Source organism: Salmo salar, chromosome 06, assembly GCF_965601325.2.
Source record: "Salmo salar chromosome 06, fSalSal1, whole genome shotgun sequence".
In the NCBI taxonomy this organism is placed as follows: domain Eukaryota; kingdom Metazoa; phylum Chordata; class Actinopteri; order Salmoniformes; family Salmonidae; genus Salmo; species Salmo salar.
The window spans coordinates 87,058,205-87,083,762 of NC_138296.1; the positions used below are offsets into that span (position 1 = coordinate 87,058,205).

Sequence of the window (25,558 nt, forward strand, 5' to 3'; positions counted from 1 at the left end):
CCAACTTCCCAATCTGTCTGTGATCCTGGCTCAGTTGGCATGCCTGTAAGTGAAATCAAACAGCTGATCGAGCTGTCATGTGATGCTGCAGACAACACATTCATGGGTCACTGCGGAGAAGTTTTGGTTCCAGAATGAAAGGGAACACCCTGCCGTATCGCTCTGAGAATTAATGCCACGTTCAAAACAACTGGGAACTAGGAACTGGGAAATCTCTGACTCCCAACTACAGTGCATTCAAGATAACTGGGAACTCAGAAAGAAACAAGGTCTGACTGGGAAAAATCCTTTTGAATGGTCATCCAACTCAGAAGTCCAACTCGGGAGGCAGGTAGCCAAGTGGTTAGAGCATTGGGCCAGTAACTGAAAAGTTGCTAGATCAACTCCCTGAGCTGCCAAGGTAAAAATCTGTCGTTCTGTCCCTGAACAAGACAGTTAACCCACTGTTCCTAGTATGTCATTGTAAATAATAATTTGTTCTTAACTGACTTGCCTAGTTAAATAAAAGAAACAGGGACACTTTTTAGAGCTCTGACTTTCGTACCTAAAGATCATTGACTTCATGATTTGACCTCATATTTTGTCTTGAAAGCAACATAAAACTCATGGTCTCTTCACCAGCTCATATCTATGTGAAGCTGGATTCAGTACTCTCGTCTGCATTAAAACTAAATATCCATCCAGGTTAGATGTGACAGCAAAGATGAGCTGTGCACTGTCGACCATGCTCGCTGACTTTGAGAAGCTCCGACGCGGCATGCTTCAAGCATACCCATCTCATTAGTGGTGGTGCGATAAGAGAGATTATGTCAGACTCATTTGCAATTGACTGCCCCATATTACAAGTATGTGATGGTGAGATGAGAAGACAATCAGAAATACTGTTAGAATGTTTCTCTTTTGACTGCCATAGCCCCAAATAAAAAAGTAAACATTGGCTGTTAATTTTGAAAGAATTCACACGGGTGGGGTCACAAGAATTTTCAGAAATGAAAATGGGGTCGTGGGCCAAAAAAGTTTGGGAACCCCTGTGCCCTCACCTCCACCACCTCATGCACCCCCCTCCACCACCCCATGCACCCCCCTCCACCACCTCATGCACCCCCCTCCACCATCTCATGCACCCCCCCTCCACCACCTCATGCACCACCCCTCCACCACCTCATGCACCCCCCCTCCACCACCTCATGCACCCCCCTCCACCACCTCATGCCTCCACCACCTCATGCACCCCCCTCCACCACCTCATGCACCCCCCTCCACCACCTCATGCACCCCCCCTCCACCACCTCATGCACCCCCCTCCACCACCTCATGCACCCCCCTCCACCACCTCATGCCTCCACCACCTCATGCACCCCCCTCCACCACCTCATGCCTCCACCACCTCATGCACCCCCCTCCACCACCTCATGCACCCCCCTCCACCACCTCATGCACCCACCCACCACCTCAAGCACCCCCCTCCACCACTTCATCAAAATCAAGTCTGAACTTGTTCTGTCATCAGGGGGTTGTGTAAAACATTGTAGAAGAGTTTATTTAGAGCTTGAGGAGGACCGTAGATACACTGCTCACAACGCCTCACCATGGCTCACACACTCACTCATAACACAGGCCCTAACTGGAAGGAGTTTGTTGTCATAGCAACAGTAAAATTAGATGACTTTACTGTCAGACATAATGTTTCATGGCTCTGCCTGGTGCCTTGCCTTCCGTCATGGCAACATAAAACGTTCTCTTCTGCTCCCCTTGACAACCGACACCTCAACAACGTCCAACTGGGAACACTGTCACACCAGTAACATTCCCTAGAATCTCTCTGAGCCACACCTTGAGGAGACTGTCACACCAGTAACATTCCCCAGAATCTCTCTGAGCCACACCTTGACAAGCCTGTCACACCAGTAACATTCCCTAGAATCTCTCTGAGCCACACCTTGACGAGACTGTCACACCAGTAACATTCCCCAGAATCTCTCTGAGCAACACCTTGACGAGACTGTCACACCAGTAACATTCCCTAGAATCTCTCTGAGCCACACCTTGACAAGCCTGTCACACCAGTAACATTCCCTAGAATCTCTCTGAGCCACACCTTGATGAGACTGTCACACCAGTAACATTCCCTAGAATCTCTCTGAGCCACACCTTGATGAGACTCTCACACCAGTAACATTCCCTAGAATCTCTCTGAGCCACACCTTGACGAGCGTGTCACACCAGTAACATTCCCTAGAATCTCTCTGAGCCACACCTTGACGAGCGTGTCACAACGCTTAATATCTTAACCCCTCGCTTGCCTTGTTTATGCACATTCTATTTCCAGAGGCTTTTCAGGAGTAGGAATATCTGCCGTTCAGCTAGGAGGTGCTGGGGCCAATTTAAATTAATTACAGTCAATGTCAATATTGGTGCAACAACATGACAGGTAACTGCTGTTGAGTCACAGGGATACTGTCAGTTCAGGACGTAGATATATATTTAGAATGATCAGAGCAGGGAAGAAGAGCAGCTTCTGTGTTTTTGACAGATACAGAGCTGTTGTTCTCTTGCCATTTTCACAGCAGCTCTGGGCCGGGAGCCATGACAACATGACAATGGTCATGGGGGGGGGGACAGCTGTCTGTCAATCATTTAGACTGAACAGACAGATCAGGGATGACCACTTTGGCTTGTATTTTATGAACCTTTATTTAACTAGGCAAGTCAGTTAAGAACAAAATCTTATTTACAATGACGGCCTACCCCGGCCAAAACCGGACCAATTGTGCACCGACCTATGGGTCTCCAAATCATGACCAGATGTGATGCAGCCTGGATTCAAACCAGGGACTGCAGCGACACCTCTTGCACTGAAATGCAGTGACGCAGACCACTGCGCTACTGGGGAACTGGCTACTACATGTTGCTGTTGGGATTAATCCTATCCTAGTGTACGTGCGTGTGTGTCTGTGTGTGTGCTTGTGTGTGTGTATGTGTGTGCATGTGTGCATGTGTGTGATGAGCATATGCTGATAACTCACCCTATGACTGAGTTCTGTATGTTGCCATCTTGGCATCACCATACCAACAGAAGACACCAACTAACACAGGACATAGGCATTTACCATGCAGACAATGTAGATACTGTTCTATCAATTCATCTGCAGTTAACTAAATGCATTCTAACTCTCATTTATCTTCCGTGGTTGGTGTGATTGTTGCAGCAACCATTCCTGGAGATCGCAGTAGGAACTTAACTGTGTCTCAAAAACCACTGTAGAAACATAAGAGTTGCGTGCATGACTTGATTCGTAGTTACCCAATATGATCTCCTCCTCTCTTTCCCCTCCAGGAGAGAGCCCAGGGTTGAATGGGACCCACCATGCCGCCCAGTAAGAAGGCCAGGAGCCCCAACAGCGGATTAGTAGCCACCCGGGGTCTGAGTCCTTTCTACAGGGAGGCGGAGGCAACAGACCTGTCCCTGTCCCTGTCGGCCTCCTTCTCCAAGGCCGAGGACGAGGAGCTCACAAGCCTCTCCTGGCTCCACGAGAGCACCAACCTTCTCAACAGCTTCTCCCACTCGGGGCTCCGCTCCGTCTCCCCCCTGCAGGACCCTGATGGTCACCCCCTACCCCCCCTCTCCCCTTCCTCCTCCTCCCCCTCCCCTGATCCATGTGACTCCTCTTCCTACGACCTGGCCACGGGAGCCAATAGGAAGCCCCCGTATTCCTTCAGCTGCCTAATCTTCATGGCGATAGAGGATGCGCCATCCAAGAGGCTGCCAGTGAAAGATATCTATGGTTGGATCCTGGAGCATTTCCCGTATTTTGCTAGTGCCCCAACTGGCTGGAAGAACTCGGTGCGCCATAATCTGTCACTCAATAAGTGTTTCAAGAAGGTGGACAAGGACAGGAGTCAGGTAAGGAGGAGAAGACACACAAACAGACACACACAACACACAACACACTCCCCCCCTCCCTCTCCCTTTCCCCCTTCTCTCTCTAGCTCCATTTGTCTTTTGGGCTCCAGAGTATAGTTCGTTTGAGGTGCTTGAACACATTTCAAAAGCAGTTTTCAGTCAAATACGGCCAGTATTTTGTATACAAATGTACAAGGAATTGCTTTATCAATACTTTATAATCTTGTCTTTTTAGTTGAAATTCTGAAGTTTAGAGTTTTCTGGAGGGAACAGCCTTTCGGTTTTCATTTCAATCTTGATATGGTCTCTTCTAAAGGCTTTTAAATATTGAACTAATCATTATATATTATAATACTAACTAATCATTCTCCTATTTCAGGAGCAGTTTAGCTATTTATAAAGAAAATCATTCCCTTGCCCAATTAATACTAAAAGTCGTAAGAACATTTATGTCAAACAACATCATATAATATACCCATGGGGAAGTAGAAGTCTTATGTGTATACAAGCTGTAGCTTTTGATCAGGGGAGATTGCCATTTAGTTTCATTAGTTTCTCTATGAAATAGTTCAGACGTGTGCACAGGACTAATTCTACATTAGACAACATTTGTTTTAGAAGAAGTGTGCTGTGCCTGCCTGTGTGTGTGTGTGCTTGTGTGTGCGTGTGTGTGTTTGTGTACGCGCTTGCATGTGTGTGTGTGTGCGCCTGCATGTGTGTGTGTGCCTGCCCTTAAGTTACTCTGCCATCTGGGTCTTGACTACTACTGCACAGAGTTTGCCTTGTATACATATCTCCATAGTAAATAGGTTGCAGTTGACATAAAAGTATGCTGTTGCTGGAAAACGGATTTGGTTATACTGACTGAGTGTGTGTGTGTGTGTGTGTGTGTGTGTGTGTGTGTGTGTGTGTGTGTGTGTGTGTGTGTGTGTGTGTGTGTGTGTGTATGGCAAGGACAAAGAGGTGTAGTTGGCAGGGACACAGAGGCTTGTCTTTTTGTCACAGCAAACAGTTTAAGACAGCTCATTAGTTAACCCTTCAAATCTGTCAAATACCTGCTCAGCCCAAACTGACTACCAACTGTTACAGAAACGGGACATAAAGCTTTATGTAAAGCTGCCTGTGCACGGATACAATTCTGTTTTTCTAAAGACAGATATTTTACCTGATTTGTGTTCAATTATAGCCACTGTGTAGTTTTCAAGGAGATACTAACGTCACTGTAGTATTAAACTATTTCCAAGGAGAAGCTGTTCTTCACCTATTTGTCTTTTAAACGCCTTTAACAACTTTCTAGAATGCCCTTCTAGCCAATCAGAAACGAGTATTCAACAATGCTGTGGCATAAATACCTTTAACAACATTCTAGAATGCCATTCAAGCCAATCAGAAATGAGTATTCAACAATTCTGTGGTATAAATGCCTTTTACTTGCTTTTCTCTGCCTATTTATCTCCAGCTGAATTGAACACAGTATGGGTCGAGTAAGCATTTTTACACTGTATTATAGTTCACATTAATGTAAAACTTGTTGGGTGGGAAAATCTTCAAATTGGGGTTTAGCATAGTGAAAGAGTCTTGGTCGGTCTGAGGTCTAAGTCCTCTATTGGCTTTTACTTGGAAGGAAAAAGCCTCTTTGCAAATGCACAAATCATATTTTCATCAATTTAGAGAGGTGGAGATTATTATGACAATGGTCTATTTGTTCAAGTGATTGTGTTTCTGGGGCATCTGCAGGCAGTACTGACTGGGCTTACTGCAGAATTTTTTTTGTGTGCATAAGTATGTGGTGTGTGTGCTTGAGAATGCTGCTTGAGAAACAGAGCAGTCTATTGCTCTCAATGCTTTCTCAAGGTATTGGACCAGATGGTTCTCAGATCTCTGGTTTGTGACTGGTTAAAGTTGTCTCATAGGGTCTGGTAGGGTGGGTCACAGCAGATGAAGAAAAAACACAGTTCTCAATACATCTTCGGTGTATTAAAGACAACGAAGTATTAGAGTATTAGAGTCTCTCTCTCTCTCTCTCTCTCTCTCCTCTCTCTCTCTCTCTCTCTCTCTCTCTCTCTCTCTCTCTCTCTCTCTCTCTCTCTCTCTCTCTCTCTCTCTCTCTCTCTCTCTCTCTCTCTCTCTCTCTCTCGAGTCCATGCCCCGATGAACTGAGGCTGTTCTGAGGGCAAAAGGTGGATGTGCAACTCAATAATATGAAGGTGTTCCTAATTTTATGTCCACTTAGTGTATTTGTGCTCTCTGGTATTATATTGTCTATTAATAAGTGTGTAACCAAGTCAGACATGTTTTATCCTAGATGTGTAGTTAAGAAGAACTGTGTGTGTGTGAGACTGCAACGTCAAACAGTACATACATAAATATAATCAATCCCATCAAGGCAGGGCTTTCGGCTCCCTTCCCAGAATGCTTTGTAAACACAGGGGAGATGGCGTGGAACCAGAGAGCTGGGTCGTAGTGTAGGCACAGAAAAACTGAGCACACACGCCCAGGCACACACACGCACACATACAGAGAACACTGAGAACACATGCAGCTGTCTATTCCAGGAACAAGGCTCTTTCCAAGACATCAAGAGAGGGAAAGAAAAACAGTGGTGACCAGCCAACCCAAATTCAAAAAGCTTATGCTGTTGTTTTCATTTGAGGGATGTCAGAGTATCCTTCAATGTAAACTAGTGGGACTATTTTCTGCTGGTAAATACAGCTCACTCATCCCCATTGGGCCAGCTGGCATGAAGGGCATCAGAAAATAAAGAATCCCCACTTCTGTCCTTGGCCATCTTCTCCACTGTGTCCACTTTGAACCAATCCTGAAGAAATAGAGATATCTATCTCTCACTTCCAGACCCTTCCAGATCATTCCCTATAGCTCTAGTCCCAACACCTTACCACTGCTACATCTGGCTATCAGCGGAGCCTTGTCTGGCAGCGAAACAGTTCATTCAGCCTCATTTACTGCCTTTTAAAAAAAACATAGCTGATATGGCTGACTTGCTTAAACAAATGTGCTTTCTACTGACAATTGAGGTGTACAATTTATGGGATTAGGGGACGACAAGCCGATAAGAGGCAATCCGTAATTTCGATTAAGACATTAATGAGCGAGCTAGGATGGACGTAGAAAATATACTGCTCAAAAAAATAAAGGGAACACTTAAACAACACAATGCAACTCCAAGTATATCATACTTCTGTGAAATCAAACTGTCCACTTAGGAAGCAACACTGATTGACAATACATTTCACATGCTGTTGTGCAAATTGAATAGAAAACAGGTGGAAATTATAGGCAATTAGCAAGACACCCCCAATAAAGGAGTGGTTCTGCAGGTGGGGACCACAGACCACTTCTCAGTTCCTATGCTTCCTGGCTGATGTTTTGGTCACTTTTGAATGCTGGCGGTGCTTTCACTCTAGTGGTAGCATGAGACGGAGTCTACAACCCACACAAGTGGCTCAGGTAGTGCAGCTCATCCAGGATGGCACATCAATGCGAGCTGTGGCAAGAAGGTTTGCTGTGTCTGTCAGCGTAGTGTCCAGAGGATGGAGGCGCTACCAGGAGACAGGCCAGTACATCAGGAGACGTGGAGGAGGCCGTAGGAGGGCAACAACCCAGCAGCAGGACCGCTACCTCCGCCTTTGTGCAAGGAGGAGCAGGAGGAGCACTGCCAGAGCCCTGCAAAATGACTTCCAGCAGGCCACAAATGTGCATGTGTCTGCTCAAACGGTCAGAAACAGACTCCATGAGGGTGGTATGAGGGCCCAACGTCCACAGGTGGGGGTTGTGCTTACAGCCCAACACCGTGCAGGACGTTCGGCATTTGCCAGAGAACACCAAGATTGGCAAATTCGCCTCTGGCACCCTGTGCTCTTCACAGATGAAAGCAGGTTCACACTGAGCACATGTGACACGTGACATGAGATCCTGGAGACGCCGTGGAGAACGTTCTGCTGCCTGCAACATCTTCCAGCATGACCGGTTTGGCGGTGGGTCAGTCATGGTGTGGGGTGGGATTTCTTTGGGGCGCCGCACAGCCCTCCATGTGCTCGCCAGAGGTAGCCTGACTGCCATTAGGTACCGAGATGAGATCCTCAGACCCCTTGTGAGACCATATGCTGGTGCGGTTGGCCCTGGGTTCCTCCTAATGCAAGACAATTCTAGACCTCATGTGGCTGGAGTGTGTCAGCAGTTCCTGCAAGAGGAAGGCATTGATGCTATGGACTGGCCCACCCGTTCCCCAGACCTGAATCCAATTGATCACATCTGGGACATCATGTCTCGCTCCATCCACCAACGCCACGTTGCACCACAGACTGTCCAGGAGTTGGCGGATGCTTTAGTCCAGGTCTGGGAGGAGATCCCTCAGGAGACCATCCACCACCTCATCAGGAGCATGCCCAGGCATTGTAGGGAGGTCATACAGGCACGTGGAGGCCACACACACTACTGAGCCTCATTTTGACTTGTTTTAAGGACATTACATCAAAGTTGGATCAGCCTGTAGTGTGGTTTTCCACTTTAATTTTGAGTGTGACTCCAAATCCAGACCTCCATGGGTTGATAAATTGGATTTCCATTGATTATTTGTGTATGATTTTGTTGTCAGCACATTCAACTATGTAAAGAAAAAAGTATTTAATAAGATTATTTCATTCATTCAGATCTAGGATGTGTTATTTTAGTGTTCCCTTTATTTTTTTGAGCAGTGTATAACTATTTGTTTAACACATTTTATATGCACAGCGACAGAATTCAGAACATGGGTCGTTCTTACAGTATTCTCCCTGTACACCAAGTCAGAACCGTAGGATAAATAAAGGGGGCATATAAGCAGGCAATGAAAGCTCTTACAGTATTCAATGATTACTTTTCTCAAAAACAGGTAATAGATTACATGTGCACCACCAAGTCAGAACAGCAGGTGAAATTAAGAGGTGAAAATAGACCAAACTATTAGGGTGAGGCACATTGGCTACTAACAGCTTACTACGTAACATACACTTAGTATTACTTTCTTAGCTACAGTTTCAGTTGAATACATTCAGTTGGACAGCTGACTAGGTATCCCCCTTTCCCTTTCCCTTTCCCAGTATACATATCTCCCTGGCATATTACATAATTTATGCAGCAGCATACAATACATTTTTGGACTCACCTTGTGTTCACTTGAATAGGAAGGTAATGAAAGTCTGCCATTCTTTGGATTTATGGTGCTTTCAAGACAACTGGGAACGTCATCATAAATCATTATGATGTCAGTGATCTTCAGGTTGTGGCTCTAGAAAGAGGCCCGAATTCTGGATTTACAATTCTTGTTGGATGAAAGTTCAAAACGTATTTTCCCAGTTGTAGCTAATTTTTCCAAGTTCCCAGTTGTCTTGAACTCACTAAACTCAGATTTTGCAGTTCCGAGTTAACAGTTGCTTTGAGCCCGGCACAAATCATGCTTCATTGACAGCATGGCCAGTGTTGAATGTTTATAATTATAAACTAGGAAACAAGAACCTTAATCTCAGACTTGGGACCACACAGCCACTTGCTGCTTGCAGTTAGCCACGGATTCCTTCCAAACCACTCATTGTTGAATTTTCAATTTCCAACTTACATTTACATTTACGTCATTTAGCAGACGCTCTTATCCAGAGCGACTTACAAATTGGTGCATTCACCTTATGATATCCAGTGGAACAACCACTTTACAATATCTTTTTTTTTTGGGGGGGGGGGGGTTAGAGGGATTACTTTATCCTATCCCAGGTATTCCTTAAAGAGGTGGGGTTTCAGGTGTCTCCGTAAGGTGGTGATTGATGCCGCTGTCCTGGCATCGTGAGGGAGCTTGTTCCACCATTGGGGTGCCAGAGCAGCGAACAGTTTTGACTGGGCTGAGCGGGAACTGTGCTTCCGCAGAGGTAGGGGGGCCAGCAGGCCAGAGGTGGATGAACGCAGTGCCCTTGTTTGGGTGTAGGGCCTGATCAGAGCCTGAAGGTACGGAGGTACCGTTCCCCTCACAGCTCCGTAGGCAAGCACCATGGTCTTGTAGCAGATGCGAGCTTCAACTGGAAGCCAGTGGAGTGTGCGGAGGAGCGGGGTGACATGAGAGAACTTGGGAAGGTTGAACACCAGACGGGCTGCGGCATTCTGGATGAGTTGTAGGGGTTTAATGGCACAGGCAGGGAGCCCCGCCAACAGCGAGTTGCAGTAATCCAGACGGGAGATGACAAGTGCCTGGATTAGGGCCTGCGCCGCTTCCTGTGTAAGGCAGGGTCGTGCTCTGCGAATGTTGTAGAGCATGAACCTACAGGATCGGGTCACCGCCTTGATGTTAGCGAAGAACGACAGGGTGTTGTCCAGGGTCACGCCAAGGCTCTTAGCACTCTGGGAGGAGGACACAATGGAGTTGTCAACCGTGATGGCGAGATCATGGAACGGGCAGTCCTTCCCCGGGAGGAAGAGCAGCTCCGTCTTGCCGAGGTTCAGCTTGAGGTGGTGATCCGTCACCCACACTGATATGTTTGCCAGACATGCAGAGATGCGATTCGCCACCTGGTTATCAGAAGGGGGAAAGGAGAAGATTAATTGTGTGTCGTCTGCGTAGCAATGATAGGAGAGACCATGTGAGGATATGACAGAGCCAAGTGACTTGGTGTATAGCAAGAATAGGAGAGGGCCTAGAACTGAGCCCTGGGGGACACCAGTGGTGAGAGCACGTGGTGCACAGAGACGGATTCTCACCACGCCACCTGGTAGGAACGACCTGTCAGGTAGGACGCAATCCAAGAGTGAGCCGCGCCGGAGATGCCCAACTCGGAGAGGGTGGAGAGGAGGATCTGATGGTTCACAGTATCAAAGGCAGCAGATAGGTCTAGAAGGATGAGAGCAGAGGAGAGAGAGTTAGCTTTAGCAGTGCGGAGAGCCTCCGTGACACAGAGAAGAGCAGTCTCAGTTGAATGACCAGTCTTGAAACCTGACTGATTTGGATCAAGAAGGTCATACTGAGAGAGATAGCAGGAGAGCTGGCCAAGGACGGCACGCTCAAGAGTTTTGGAGTGAAAAGAAAGAAGGGATACTGGTCTGTAGTTGTTGACATTGGAGGGATCGAGTGTAGGTTTTTTGAGAAGGGGTGCAACTCTCGCTCTCTTGAAGAGTGTAATGTTTATGTGTAATGTGTATGTCAACTGGCCATTGAGCACCGATACGTTTTATCTATAATTTTTCTTCATTATTTCTCTTCATATGACAACGATTGCCAGTAGATTGTCGACTTGATTCATGATGATGACTGATAGCTAAGATTTTGAAAGTATGATGTTGACATGATCAGTCCAATCAAAGCTACGTTAGATATAACATGTTTTGACGTAATTTTACCTGTGGTCAATGACCTTGAGCCTTCTTGGATGGGCACTTCTAATGTAACTCTATGGCAGCACCCAAGGGGCTTGAATTTTCAAGCTCTACCCTTAGACTTGGCAGTGATGTAGTGTCCCCATGAGTGACAGAACACTGAGCCAATCATGGGCACAATGCTCAATATTTTTTGCTGGCTTGACCCACCACCACAGAAAGCGCTGAGCGAGGATGAAACACCTGCATTTTGGAGCTGTCTTACTCAAGAAAATAAAAAAGAGACCATGTTTGTCTGCAACTTTATTAACTCAATGATATATGTTTTTTTTTACATTGTTTGCAAACTGATATGTGACACATATTAATGCCAAAATAACAGGCAAGCCTCCTCAAATTTGTATTTTATCATTTTTTTATTTATTTTTTTGCTAAAAATGTGGGTCTCAAAACAGGTGGGGCCCTGCCCTGAATGACGGGTCACCACTGTTTGAGACGCAGACCTGGTGTTGTCTGGGTGAATTAGGATAAACCAGCTCCACATAATGGAATAATCCAGAAGGGAGGGTACTCAGAGCTGTGGAAGAAACCTCCAGTGGGCTTTAGAGAATGGTACCATGACACGGTCTGGGAGAGGAGAGGAGAAGACGAGAGGAAGAGTGGAGAAGATAGGAGGAGGTGGAGGAGAGGAGAGGGAGAGGAGGAGACGAGAGAAGAGGAGAAGAGAGGAGGAGCGAATAGGAAAGGAGAGGGAGAGGACAGTGAGACGAGATGAGGAGAGGAGAGGAGGAGACAAGATGAGAGGAGAGGAGAGGCAGTAGGGGAATGACGACGTGTTTTATTAGTTAGTACATCAACTGGACCCTTATCCTGTCCTGCTAAACAATGTATGGAGTACTTTTGGGTGTCAGGGAAAATGTATGGATTAGAAAATTATTTTCTACAAGAATGTAGTGAAGTAAAAGTAAAAGCGTGAAAAGCTGTCATCAAGGCAAAGGGTGGCTACTTTGAAGAATCTCAAATATGAAATATATTTGGATTTCTTTAACACTGTTTTGGTTACTACAGGATTGAATATGTTATATTATATAGTTTTGATGTCTTGCCTATTATTCTACAATGTAGAAAATAGTAAAAATAAAGAAAACCCAGTAATGAGTAGGTATGTCCAACCTTTTGACTGGCACGGTATATACAGTTGAAGTCGGATGTTTACATACACTTAGGTTGGAGTCATTTTTCAACCACTCCACAAATTTCTTGTTAACAAACTATAGTTTTGGCAAGTCAGTCAGGACATCTACCTTGTGCATGACACAAGTAATTTTTCCAACAATTGTTTACAGACAGATTATTTCACTTATAATTCACTTTATCACAATTCCAGTGGGTCAGAAGTTTACATAGACTAAGTTGACGGTCCCTTTAAACAACAGAAAATGATTTCATGGCTTTAGATGCTTCTGATAGGCTAATTGACATCATTTGAGTCAATTGGAGGTGTACCTGTGGATGTATTTCAAGGCCTACCTTCAAACTAGTGCCTCTCTACTTGGCATGATGGGAAAATCAAAAGAAATCAGCGAAAACATCAGAAAAAAATGTAGACCTCCAAAAGTCTGGATCATCCTTGGAAACAATTTCCAAACCCCTGAAGGTACCACGTTCATCTGTACAAACAATACTACGCAAGTATAAACACCATTGGATCACGCAGCCATCATACAGCTCAGGAAGGAGATGCGTTCTGTCTCCTAGATATGAATGTACTTTGGTGCGAGAAGTGTACATCAATCCCAGAACAACAGCAAAGGACCTTGTGAAGATGCTGGAGGAAACAGGTACAAAAGTATATATCCACAGTAAAACAAGTCCTATATAGACATAACCTGAAAGGCCGCTCAGCAAGGAAGAAGCCACTGCTCCAAAAAGCCAGACTACGGTTTGCAACTGCACATGGGGACAAAGATCATACTTTTTGGAGAAATGCCTTCTGGTCTGATGAAACCAAAATAGAACTGTTTGGCCATAAAGACCATCGTTATGTTTGTTGGAAAAAGGGGGAGGCTTGCAAGCCGAAGAACACCATCCCAACTGTGAAGTACGGGGGTGGCAGTTCATGTTGTTGGGGTGCTTTGCTGCAGGAGGGACTGGTGCACTTCACAAAATTTCCTTCATGAGGATGGAAAATTATGTGGATATATTGAAGCAACATCTCAAGACATCAGTCAGGAAGCTAAAGCTTGGTCACAAGAGGGTCTTCCAAACGGACATTGACTTCCAAAGTTGTGGCAAAGTGGCTTAAGGACAACAAAGTCAATGTATTGGAGTGCCATCACAATGCCCTGACCTCATCCTATAGAACATTTGTGGGAAGAATTTAAAAAGTGTGTGCGAGCCAGGAGGCCTACAAACCTGACTCAGTTACACCAGCTGTGTCAGGAGGAATGGGCCAAAATTCACCCAACTTATTGTGAGAAGCTTGTGGAAGGCTACCTGAAACGTTTGACCCAAGTTAAACAATTTAAAGGTAATGACACCAAATACTAATTGAGTGTATGTAAACTTCTGACCCACTGGGAATGTGATGAAAGAAATAAAAGCTGAAATAAATCATTCTCTCAACTATTTTTCTGACATTTTACATTCTTAAAATAAAGTAGTGATCCTAACTGACCTAAGACAGGGAATTTTTACTTGAATTAAATGTCAGGAATTATGAAAAACTGTGTTTAAATGTATTTGGCTAAGGTGTATGTAAACTTCCAACTTTAACTGTAGATACACAAACATGACATTGACATCTAATATCCAGTGACAGTATTCACAATGTTGTAGATAAGCCTATTCACACGGCCCAAATCAACGTTACCAAAACATTTGTTGCTTTGTATGTGCATCATTTAAAAACAGAAAAAGTCAGTGTTGGGATTGATTATATTTATGTATGCACTGTTTGACGGCGCAGTCTCTCTCTCACACACACACACACACATATTTCTTGTCACTCCTCTGTCGGACTCCTTCCTGCTGTTTCTATTTGACATCATGTGATCCAAATGGTGAAGTATGTATTGATGTGATGGTTTACGACACTCTTTTTCGGCACCTGTGGTATGTGTGTGGCAATGGCAGAATAACATTAAAAACTTGTTAACTATGGTTGATGTTGATGGTTGTCTTTGCTCGCTGTAACCAACAAAGTACAACCAAGTATTGAGCTGCATTGCTGTACGTGACATTTCTCTCCTTCAGTATGATCTAAAGTTGTTATGTGGGTAGGATCTGGTCTGTAGAACAACTGTTAAGAACGTGAACAAGAAGAGGGTAGAGAGAGAGGAAGAGAGAAAGGAAGGAAGAGAGAGAGAGAGGAAGAGAGAGAGGAAGAGAGAGAGGAAGAGAGAGAGGAAGAGAGAGGAAGAGAGAGGAAGAGAGAGAGAGCTAGAGAGAGAGAGAGAGAGAGAGATTGAAAGGGAGAGAGAGAGAGAGAGAGAGCTTGAAAGGGAGAGAGAGAGAGAGAGAGAGAGAGAGATTGAAAGGGAGAGAGAGAGACACGTGGGAGAGAGTAGACAGCTTTTTTAATAGAACTAGGGGCATTTTTGTATTGACAACAACAGAAAGACACAACATTTGGATAGCGTTGATCTGTGGTGCTGGACAGGGTTGGGGAGTAACTAATTACATGCAATCAGTTACAATATTTTTTGTTATCAGTTACTTGTAATCTTTTTTATTTTTGTAATTAGTTACGTTACCAGCTAAAATATTGTCATCAGATTACAGATTCTTTTTAAAATCTAGATGATTACTTCTTGGATTACTTTTAAATATTTATGAAAAAATACATCAAATCAAATAGTTTTTGTCACATGCTTCCTGAACAACAGGTATAGACCAACACTGAAATTCTTACGGGCCCTTCCCAACAATGCAGAAAAAGAGAAAAATAGAGGAAACAATTGAAAAAATATTTATATAATAACACAAGGAATAAAATAGAAAAATAATGGGTAATCCAAAATGTATGTTATTGATTACAATTTTGGACAGGTAACTAGTAACTGTAACGTATTACATTTGGAAAGTAAGCTACCCAACCCTGTTGTAGGATATTAACTAAGTTTGGAATTGTGGCCTGGTGTCTCTGTGTTTACTTGTGGTCTGGTGTCTCTGTGTTTACTTGTGGTCTGGTATGTGTCTCTGTGTTTACTTGTGGTCATGTGTCTCTGTGTTTACTTGTGGTCTGGTGTCTCTGTGTTTACTTGTGGTCATGTGTCTCTGTGTTTACTTGTGGTCTGGTGTCTCTGTGTTTACTTGTGGTCTGGTGTCTCTGTGTTTACTTGTGGTCATGTGTCTCTGTGTTTACTTGTGGTCATGTGTCTCTGTGTTTACTTGTGGTCTGGTGTCTCTGTGTTTACTTGTGGTCATGTGTCTCTGTGTTTACTTGTGGTCATGTGTCTCTGTGTTTACTTGTGGTCTGGTGTCTCTGTGTTTACTTGTGGTCATGTTTCTCTGTGTTTACTTGTGGTCTGGTATGTGTCTGTGTTTAATTGTGGTCTGGTATGTGTCTGTGTTTACTTGTGGTCATGTGTCTCTGTGTTTACTTGTGGTCTGGTGTCTCTGTGTTTACTTGTGGTCTGGTGTCTCTGTGTTTACTTGTGGTCATGTGTCTCTGTGTTTACTTGTGGTCTGGTTTGTCTCTGTGTTTACTTGTGGTCTGGTATGTGTCTGTGTTTACTTGTGGTCTGGTATGTGTCTCTGTGTTTACTTGTGGTCATGTGTCTCTGTGTTTACTTGTGGTCTGGTGTCTCTGTGTTTACTTGTGGTCATGTGTCTCTGTGTTTACTTGTGGTCTGGTTTGTCTCTGTGTTTACTTGTGGTCTGGTTTGTCTCTGTGTTTACTTGTGGTCATGTGTCTCTGTGTTTACTTGTGGTCATGTGTCTCTGTGTTTACTTGTGGTCATGTGTCTCTGTGTTTACTTGTGGTCTGGTATGTGTCTCTGTGTTTACTTGTGGTCATGTGTCTCTGTGTTTACTTGTGGTCATGTGTCTCTGTGTTTACTTGTGGTCTGGTGTCTCTGTGTTTACTTGTGGTCTGGTGTCTCTGTGTTTACTTGTGGTCTGGTTTGTCTCTCTGTAGACTGGTTTCTGAGGGACAGTGGACAGTAGCCATACAGCCGTCGTTCAAATGGTCAAGTTTCCTGTGTTTTCATGTTGTTAGTTAAATAATCCTCTTTCTTTTCTTCCTCATCTCCCTCCTCTGTCTTGCTCCCTCAGAGTATAGGTAAAGGCTCGTTGTGGTCCATAGATCCAGAGTACAGACACAACCTGATCCAGGCCTTGAAGAAGACCCCGTACCACCCCTACTCCCCGGGACTGGTTACCCCCTTCACCTCTCCTCCCACCTCTCCTCAGCCATATCACAGGTAACTATACACCTCTCACTCTTTCTTTACTCCTCTCTCATCCCACCTTCCCTCCCTCCATCCATCCACCTCTCCTCAGGCATATCACAGGTAACTATACACCTCTCACTCTTTCTTTACTCCTCTCTCATCCCACCTTCTCTCCCTCCATCCATCCACCTCTCCTCAGGCATATCACAGGTAACTATACACCTCTCACTCTTTCTTTACTCCTCTCTCATCCCACCTTCTCTCCCTCCATCCATCCACCTCTCCTCAGGCATATCACAGGTAACTATACACCTCTCACTCTCTCTTTACTCATTCTATCTGTTCTTTTCATCCTCTCCCTTTACTCCTCCTATGTATCATTCCCCCCCTCCCTTGCTTTTCCCTCAGGCATATCACAGATAACCACACACCATCTCGCACATGTGCACGCACATACATTACATGACCATTCCAGTTCATCCCAAAGGAGTTCGATGGGGTTGAGGTCAGGGCTCTGTGCAGGCCAGTCAAGTTCTTCCACACTGATCTCGACAAACCATTTCTGTATGGACCTCGCTTTGAGCACGGGGGCATTGTCATTCTGAAACAGGGAAGGGCCTTCTCCACACTGTTGCCACAAAGTTGGAAGCACAGAATCTTCTAGAATGTCATTGTATGCTGTAGCATTAAGATTTCCCTTCACTGGAACTAAGGGGCATAGCCTGAACCATGAAAAACAGCCCCAGATCATTATTCCTCCTCCACCAAATTTTGCAGTTGGCAACTATGCATTCGAGCGGGCAGCGTTCTCCTGGCATCTGCCAAACCCAGATTCATCCATCGGACTGCCAGATGGTAAAGCATGATTCATCATTCCAGAGAACATGTTTCCACTGCTCCAGAGTCCAATGGTGGTGAACTTTACACCACTCCAGCCGACGCTTGGCATTGCGCATGGTGATCTTAGGCTTGTGTGTGGTTGCTCGGCCATGGAAATCCATTTCATGAAGCTCCCGACGAACAGTTCTTGTGCTGACGTTGCTTCTAAAGGCAGTTTGGAACACGGTAGTGAGGGTTGCAACCGAGGACAGACCATTTTTACACGCTATGTGCATCAGCACTCAGTGGTCCCGTTCTGTGAGCTTGTGTGGCCTACCACTTTGTGGCCGAGCCATTGTTGCTCCTAAATGTTTCCACTTCACAATAACAGCACTTACAGTACAGTTGACTGGGGCAGCTCTAGCAGGGCAGAAATTTGACGAACTGACTTGTTGGAAAGGTGGCATCCTATGACGGTGCCATGTTGAATGTCACTGAGCTCTTCAGTAAGGCCATTCTACTGCCAAGGTTTGTCATGGAGATTGCAAGGCTGTGCGCTCGATTTAATACACCTGTCAGCAACAGGTGTCGCTGAAATAGTCAAATCTACTAATTTGAAGGGATGTCCACACACTTTTGTATGCAGTATACTGCACGTCACACACACACACACACACACACACACACACACACTTCCCCCATACACTCCCCTCGCACACTCTTTCCCTCACTTTCCGCCCTCTTACTCCTCCTCCCTTCTGTCCTTTCTTCTCTCCCTCTCTTTTTGCCCCCCCCAATTTATCCTCCAACCAATTCTCCCATTTCATCTGCACATTCCTTTCCCTCCCTTCCCACATCCCCTTCTTTTTATCTGCCTCTATACTTCCCTGTTACCCCCACAACACCAACCCTCTCCCGCTCCTTTCCCTTCCTCTCCTGTTCTCTCTATTCCTCTTGTTTTCTCTGTTCTCTGGTCATCCCAGAGGGTATGTCAGAGGGAATCACTATTAAGCTTCTAGAGATTTTTTCCTTTCTCTTCTTTACTCCTCTGACTCCCAGTTGGTCAGCCAGTCAGACAGTCGGTCAGCCAGTCAGATGGTGGGCAGGTTGGCTCGCAGAACCACTGGACTGTGTAAGATGGAATAGTTGGCTTGACGTAAAAGTGTAATTTCTAACAATGAGGGATGGGGAGGTTGAACAAATTGGACGATGGTAGGAAAAGGAAGATGTCCGTTTCTCCACTACATTATACAGCATGGAAGAGGGGAACAAAGGTGAATACATTTCCTATTGAGACTTTATCCTGGGAAGGACATACAGTTGAAGTCGGAAGTTTACATACACCTTAGCAAACTACATTTAAACTCAGTGTTTCACAATTCCTGACATTTAATCCTAGTAAAAATTCACTGTCTTAGGTCCGTCAGGATAACCACTTTATTTTAAGAATGTGAAATGTCAGAATAATAGTAGAGAGTGATTTATTTCAGCTTTTATTTCTTTCATCACAATCCCAGTGGGTCAAAAGTTTACATACACTCAATTAGTATTTGGTAGCATTGCCTTTAAATTGTTTAACTTGGGTCAAATGTTTCAGGTAGCCTTCCACAAGGTTCACACAATAAGTTGTGGTGAATTTTGGCCCATTCCTCCTGTCAGAGCTGGTGTAACTGAGTCAGGTTTGTAGGCCTCCTTGCTTGCACACGCTTTTTCAATTCTGCCCACACATTTTTACAGGATTGAGGTCAGGGCTTTGTGATGGTCACTCCAGTATATTGACTTGTCCTTAAGGCATTTTGCCACAACTTTGAGAGTATGCTTGGGGTCATTGTCCATTTGGAAGACCCATTTGCGACCAAGCTTTAACTTCCTGACTGATGTCTTGAGATGTTGCTTCAATATATTCACATAATTTTCCTCCTCATGACGCCATCTGTTTTGTGAAGTGCACCAGTCCTCACTCCAGCAAAACACCCCCACAACATGATGCTGCCACCCCCGTGCTTCACGGTTGGGATGGTGTTCTTCAGCTTGCAAGCATCCCCCTTTTTCCTCCAAACATGACGATGGTCTTTATGGCCAAACAGTTCTATTTTTAGTTTCATCAGACCAGAGGACATTTCTCCAAAAAGTACAAACTTTGTCCCCATGTGCAGTTGCAAACTGTAGTCTGGCTTTTTTATGGCGGTTTTGGAGCAGTGGCTCCTTCCAAGCTGTTGATATGTACAGTCAACTTAGTGTATGTAAACTTCTGAACCACTGGAATTGTGATACAGTGAACTATTGTCACGTCCTGACCAGAATAGGGGTTATTGGTTATGGTAGTTTGGTCAGGACGTGGCAGATGGTATTTGTTTTATATGGTTCGTGTGGTTATCTGTATGTAGAGGGGAATTGTATGTATGTGTTCCGGGGTTTTTGGTGTATGTTCTTGTTTTGGGTTTCTAGGTTTTCTAGGTTTTTATTTCTTTGTTGGCCTGGTGTGGCTCTCAATCAGGAACAGCTGTACATCGTTGTTCCTGATTGGGAGTCATACTTAGGGAGCTTGTTTTCACCGGTCTCTTTGTGGGTAGTTGTATTTTGCACTGCTGTTATTCTAGCGTGTGAAACTGTCGGTCTGTCGTTCTTTGTTTCTTGTTTTCGTGTTCACTTTAATTAAAATAAATAATGATAAGCACGCAACCCGCTGCGCCTTGGTCACCTTCTCTCTTCAACGACGGCCGTGACAGAACTACCCACCAAACACGGACCAAGCAGCGGAGGAAGGAGCAACGGGTGGACTGTCGTGAGTCATGGACTTGGGAGGAGATTCTGGCCGGAGAGGGCCCATGGAGGAAGTCTGGTGAGGACCGGGAATGCGACTGGGGAACACGGCTGGCGAGGAAGCCGGAGAGGCACCCCCAATAATTTTTTGGGGGGGGCACATGGGTAGTTTGGCTGGGCCAAGGGTGAGCCCTAAGCCAGCTCTGCGTGGTTATTATGGGGAACGTATGAAGTGGAGCGCGCCAAGGTATGCTGAAGTGCGCACGATCTCACCCATACGCACGCACAGTCCGGTGCGAGTGATCCCAGCCCCTCGCAAGTGCCGTGCTAGAGTGGGCATCCAGCCTGGTAGGAGGATGCCTGCGCAGCGCATCTGGTCACCGGTGCGCCTCCTAGGTCCAGGCTACCCTACGCCCGCTCTACGCACGGCAACCATAAGGCCGCTGCACAGCCCAGTTCGCCCTGTACCAGCACTCCGCTCATACAGGGCTACTAGTTCCATCCAGCCAGAACGGGTTGTGCAGGAGGTGCGATCGAGACCGCCAGTGCGTCTCCACGGCCTGGTATATCCAGTACCAGCACCACGCACCAGGCCTCCAGTGCGTCAGCCCAGTCCAACTCAGCCTGTTCCCGCTCCTCATACTAGCCTTAAAGTGCGTGTCTCCAGTCTGGTAGCTCCACTACCAGCCCCACGCATTAGGCTTCCAGTGCGTCAGCTCAGTCTCGAGCTTCCGACAACAGTGTCCAGTCCATAGTGTCCGGCAACAGTGTCCAGTCCAGAGTGTCCGGCAACAGTGTCCAGTCCAGAATGTCCGGCAACAGTGTCCAGTCCAGAGTGTCCGGCAACAGTGTCCAGTCCAGAGTGTCCGGCAACAGTGTCCAGTCCAGAGTGTCCGGCAACAGTGTCCAGCCCAGAGTGTCCGGCAACAGTGTCCAGTCCAGAGTGTCCGGCAACAGTGTCCAGCCCGGAACCGAGTGAGTCTGCCTACAGCCCGGAGCTCCCAGAGTCGCCCTACAGCCCGGAGCTCCCAGAGTCGCCCTACAGTCCAGGGTCATCAGTGAATGGCCTCAGGCAGAGGATTTCAGTGGGGGTGGATGGGTCAGGTAGGGGACTGAGGCCTGAGCCGGAGCCACCTCCATTGTAGGAGGTTTGGGGAGGGGGGGTGTAGCATAGGAGCCGTTGGTGACGGCAGCCACCCTCCCTTTCCTCCCTTTAGTTAGGGGTTTATTTTTTGGGTTTTTGTTGTGAGGTGCATCCGGGGATCTGCACCTTTGGGGGGGGGGGGGGGGGTACTGTCACGTCCTGACCAGAATAGGGGTTATTGGTTATGGTAGTTTGGTCAGGACGTGGCAGAGGGTATTTGTTTTATATGGTTCGGGTGGTTATCTGTATGTAGAGGGGAATTGTATGTATGTGTTCCGGGGTTTTTGGTGTATGTTCTTGTTTTGGGTTTCTAGGTTTTGTATTTCTTTGTTGGCCTGGTGTGGCTCTCAATCATGGACAGCTGTACATCGTTGTTCCTGATTGGGAGTCATACTTAGGGAGCTTGTTTTCACCTGTCTCTTTGTGGGTAGTTGTATTTTGCACTGCTGTTATTCTAGCGTGTGAAACTGTCGTTCTTTGTTTCTTGTTTTCGTGTTCACTTTAATTAAAATAAATAATGATGAGCACGCAACACGCTGCGCCTTGGTCCCCTTCTCTCTTCAACGACGGCCGTGACAACTATAAGTGAAATATTCTATCTGTAAACAATTGTTGTAAAAATGACTTGCGTCATGCACAAGGTAGATGTCCTAACCGACTTGCCAAAACTATAGTTTGTTAATAAGAAATTTGTGGAGTGGATGAAAAACGAGTTTTAATGACTCCAACATAAGTGTATGTAAACTTACAACTTCAATTGTATGTGTGGACAAGGTTATTGGAGAGGAGAGCCAATTAAAAAATCTGTAGTCGGTAAACAATATGTGAAGAACAGGCATGTCTGTGAGGGGTATTGAGACAGTATCATGACTGTGTCCTTCAGTGAGGGGTATTGAGACAGTATCAATGTCAGGTCAAGGATGATGGTCAGTGTAAGAGAAGTGTGTTAGGGTATAGACAGGCTCTACAGTATATCTGGGTTGTTAGGGTATAGCCAGGCTCTACAGTATATCTGGGTTGTTAGGGTATAGACAGGCTCTACAGTATGTCTGGGTTGTTAGGGTATAGCCAGGCTCTACAGTATGTCTGGGTTGTTAGGGTATAGCCAGGCTCTACAGTATGTCTGGGTTGTTAGGGTATAGCCAGGCTCTACAGTATGTCTGGGTTGTTAGGGTATAGCCAGGCTCTACAGTATATCTGGGTTGTTAGGGTATAGCCAGGCTCTACAGTATGTCTGGGTTGTTAGGGTATAGACAGGCTCTACAGTATGTCTGGGTTGTTAGGGTATAGCCAGGCTCTACAGTATATCTGGGTTGTTAGGGTATAGCCAGGCTCTACAGTATGTCTGGGTTGTTAGGGTATCGCCAGGCTCTACAGTATATCTGGGTTGTTAGGGTATAGCCAGGCTCTACAGTATGTCTGGGTTGTTAGGGTATAGCCAGGCTCTACAGTATGTCTGGGTTGTTAGGGTATAGCCAGGCTCTACAGTATATCTGGGTTGTTAGGGTCAAGGTGTTGCAATACATCACATCCAGAACATTTAGGGGTTCTATGGGGCGGAAAGAGGAAGTGTGAAAGAGTAGAGCATGCTGGGTATCTGTTCAGCAACCAGGCACATTCCTTCACACCCCATAGGCATCTGGATGGGGAGAGGGGGAAGAGGGAGTCTCGAGGGAAGTAGGGGGAGAGAGGGAGGACGAGGGCTGAATGACCGTCTGCCACGAGTTAGCTCCTCACGAACCGATTAATGCACTGGTTGCTAGGCGACGGGAACGCCTCCATGGCAACACATGGGCTGAGACTGGTGCAGCCGCACCACATAGCTATTTGTTGCCGAGAGAGAGAAAGAGAGAAAAACATGTGAGTGAGACTTCTGTGAACAAAATACTGATCTCGATCTTCTGTGTGTGTGAATATCTGTGAAGACGAATACGATCATTAGTCACTATCTGCTCCATTAGCAGCTTAATAATCTCGAGAGGTGTGTGTGTGTGTGTGTGTGTGTGACTGTGTTCACCTGCAAATGTGTGAGTGTGTGCTATATGTGTCTGTTTGTCTATTTGTTATGTGTTTGTGTGCGTGTTCGCGACTGTGTGCGTCCATGTGTATGTGTGTGCATCCGTGCAAGCTCGTTTGTGTGTGTGTGTTGGGGGCCCGTCATGAGAAATCACCTCTGTGGACCACATCAGTTGGGCTGTAATTCTCTGTGGTAATCATAGGGATAGATTAATAGCAATGCAAGGGCTTCCAGGAATATAATCACTGTAATCAGAATCAGTGGCTTATGGGCTAAAACCCCAGCTTTCATTTCAGTTTGTCTGGGTCTGAAAATGCCTCTATTCTCTATATACAGTGTTTTCCCCAAGCACATGGAGTTTCCAGCCAAATAGAAATAGTAGCCAGCCAGGGAGTTCCAGGCTGGGGGGGTCCGGGGTGACATGCCCCCTTGAAAAAAATATCAGAACAAGCTATTTTGATGGTCTCTGGTACATTCTAATGCCTTTAATTCCATCTGAAATACACAGCTAAATTATTGAATACTTGAACAACTTTACCTCACAGAATGGTTAAATTAATTTTGGTATTGAGTAGAAAGACATGACTATAGAAATAAAATGAATGAAAATGAAATCAGAGAGACAGTATGAATTCGGCTTGTTTTTAGTTATTTTGGATATCGTCTAAGCCTATACAATCAGCACTATTTTCTAAGACAACCTTTTTTAACATTAAACCTTTAGATTAAAGTCATATTTACTGCAAGATAGGAATTGCTATAATGATGTTTGTTCTTCAAATTATGTATTTTATTGGGTTAGGGAACCAATGTGTCATTTTTTTATTTGGGTGATCTAACCCTTTAACAGTCAATCACTGTGGTTGGGATTGCCAGGGAATGGGGCAGGTTGTTTGTGAGTCACAGAGTTTGTAGGGTTACAGACCTGTCAATCAATCACTGTGGGTGGGACTATGAGGGAAGGCGGATGATTAGTAATCTAGTCAGAAAAACGAGTTTAATCTACTCTTTCAATGTAATTTGTTTTGGCAAAAATCTAAGAAAAAGGTTATGTTCTGTCATCATGGATTCACTGTTGAGAAACATCATACACTGAACAAAAATATAAACGCAACATGCAAAATGTTGGTCCCATATTTCATGAGCTGAAATAAAAATTCCCAGAAATATTCCGTTCGCACAAAAAGTGTATTTATCTCAAATGCTGTGCACAAATTTGTTTAAATCCCTGTTAGTGAGCATTTGTCCTTTGCCAAGATAATCCATCCACCCGACAGGTGTGGCATATCAAGAAGCTGATTAAACATCATGATCATTACACAGGTGCACCTTGTGCTGGGAGAATGAAAGGCCACTCTAAAATGTGCAGTTGTCACACAACACAATGCCACAGACGTCTCAAGTTTTGAGAGAGCAGGAAATTGGCATGCTGACTGCAGGAATATCCACCAGAGTTGTTGCCAGATAATTTAATGTTCATTTCTCTGCCTCAAACATAATTTTAGAGAATTTAGCAGTACATCCAAACCACATGCATATCTGCATATCTGTATTCCCAGTCATGTAAAATCCATAGATTAGGGCCTAATGAATTTATTTCAATTGACTGATTTCCTTATATCAACTGTAACTCAGTAAAATCTTTGATGTTGAGTTTATGTTTTTGTTCAGTATAGAATGACAGGAAAATGGCAAAAAAAAATCGGGGGGAGTTCCCCCAGACCCCTCACTTTTATACAACATCAGGAGCATAGACCTAAAGGTATGATTGAAGAATAAAGCATGTGTTAAACATGGGCTTTACTACACAGAAAGCAGCAGTTGACTACTTCATCGTCAACACCTTATACAATACATGCATGTTTTGTTCAATCAAGTTCATATTTATATCAAAAACCAGCTTTTTACATTAGCATGTGATGTTCAGAACTAGCACACCCACCGCAAACTTCCGGTGAATTTACTAAATTACTCACGATAAACGTTGGCAAAAAACAGAAGTATTTTAAGAATTATAGATACAGAACTCCTTTATGCACGCGGGCAGTTTTAAAATAGCTTTTCAGTGAAAGCACATTTTGCAATATTCTGAGTAGATAGCCCGGCCATCACGGCTAGCTAATTTGACACCAACCAAGTTTGGCCCTCACCAAACTCAGATT

At 45.1% G+C, this 25,558-nt stretch overlaps 1 protein-coding gene across 1 annotated transcript in view; it reads left to right on the forward strand.

Moving 5' to 3' along the window:
* The window catches only part of ches1 (checkpoint suppressor 1), an 85,213-nt gene that overhangs the window by 27,601 nt on the left and 32,054 nt on the right, over positions 1-25,558 (forward strand). Inside the window, exons 2-3 of the mRNA XM_045721092.2 lie at positions 3,338-3,904; positions 16,535-16,683. Of these exons, the coding sequence (XP_045577048.1) occupies positions 3,356-3,904; positions 16,535-16,683 (698 nt within the window). The 5' untranslated portion in view covers positions 3,338-3,355. The remainder of the gene's footprint in view (positions 1-3,337; positions 3,905-16,534; positions 16,684-25,558) is intronic.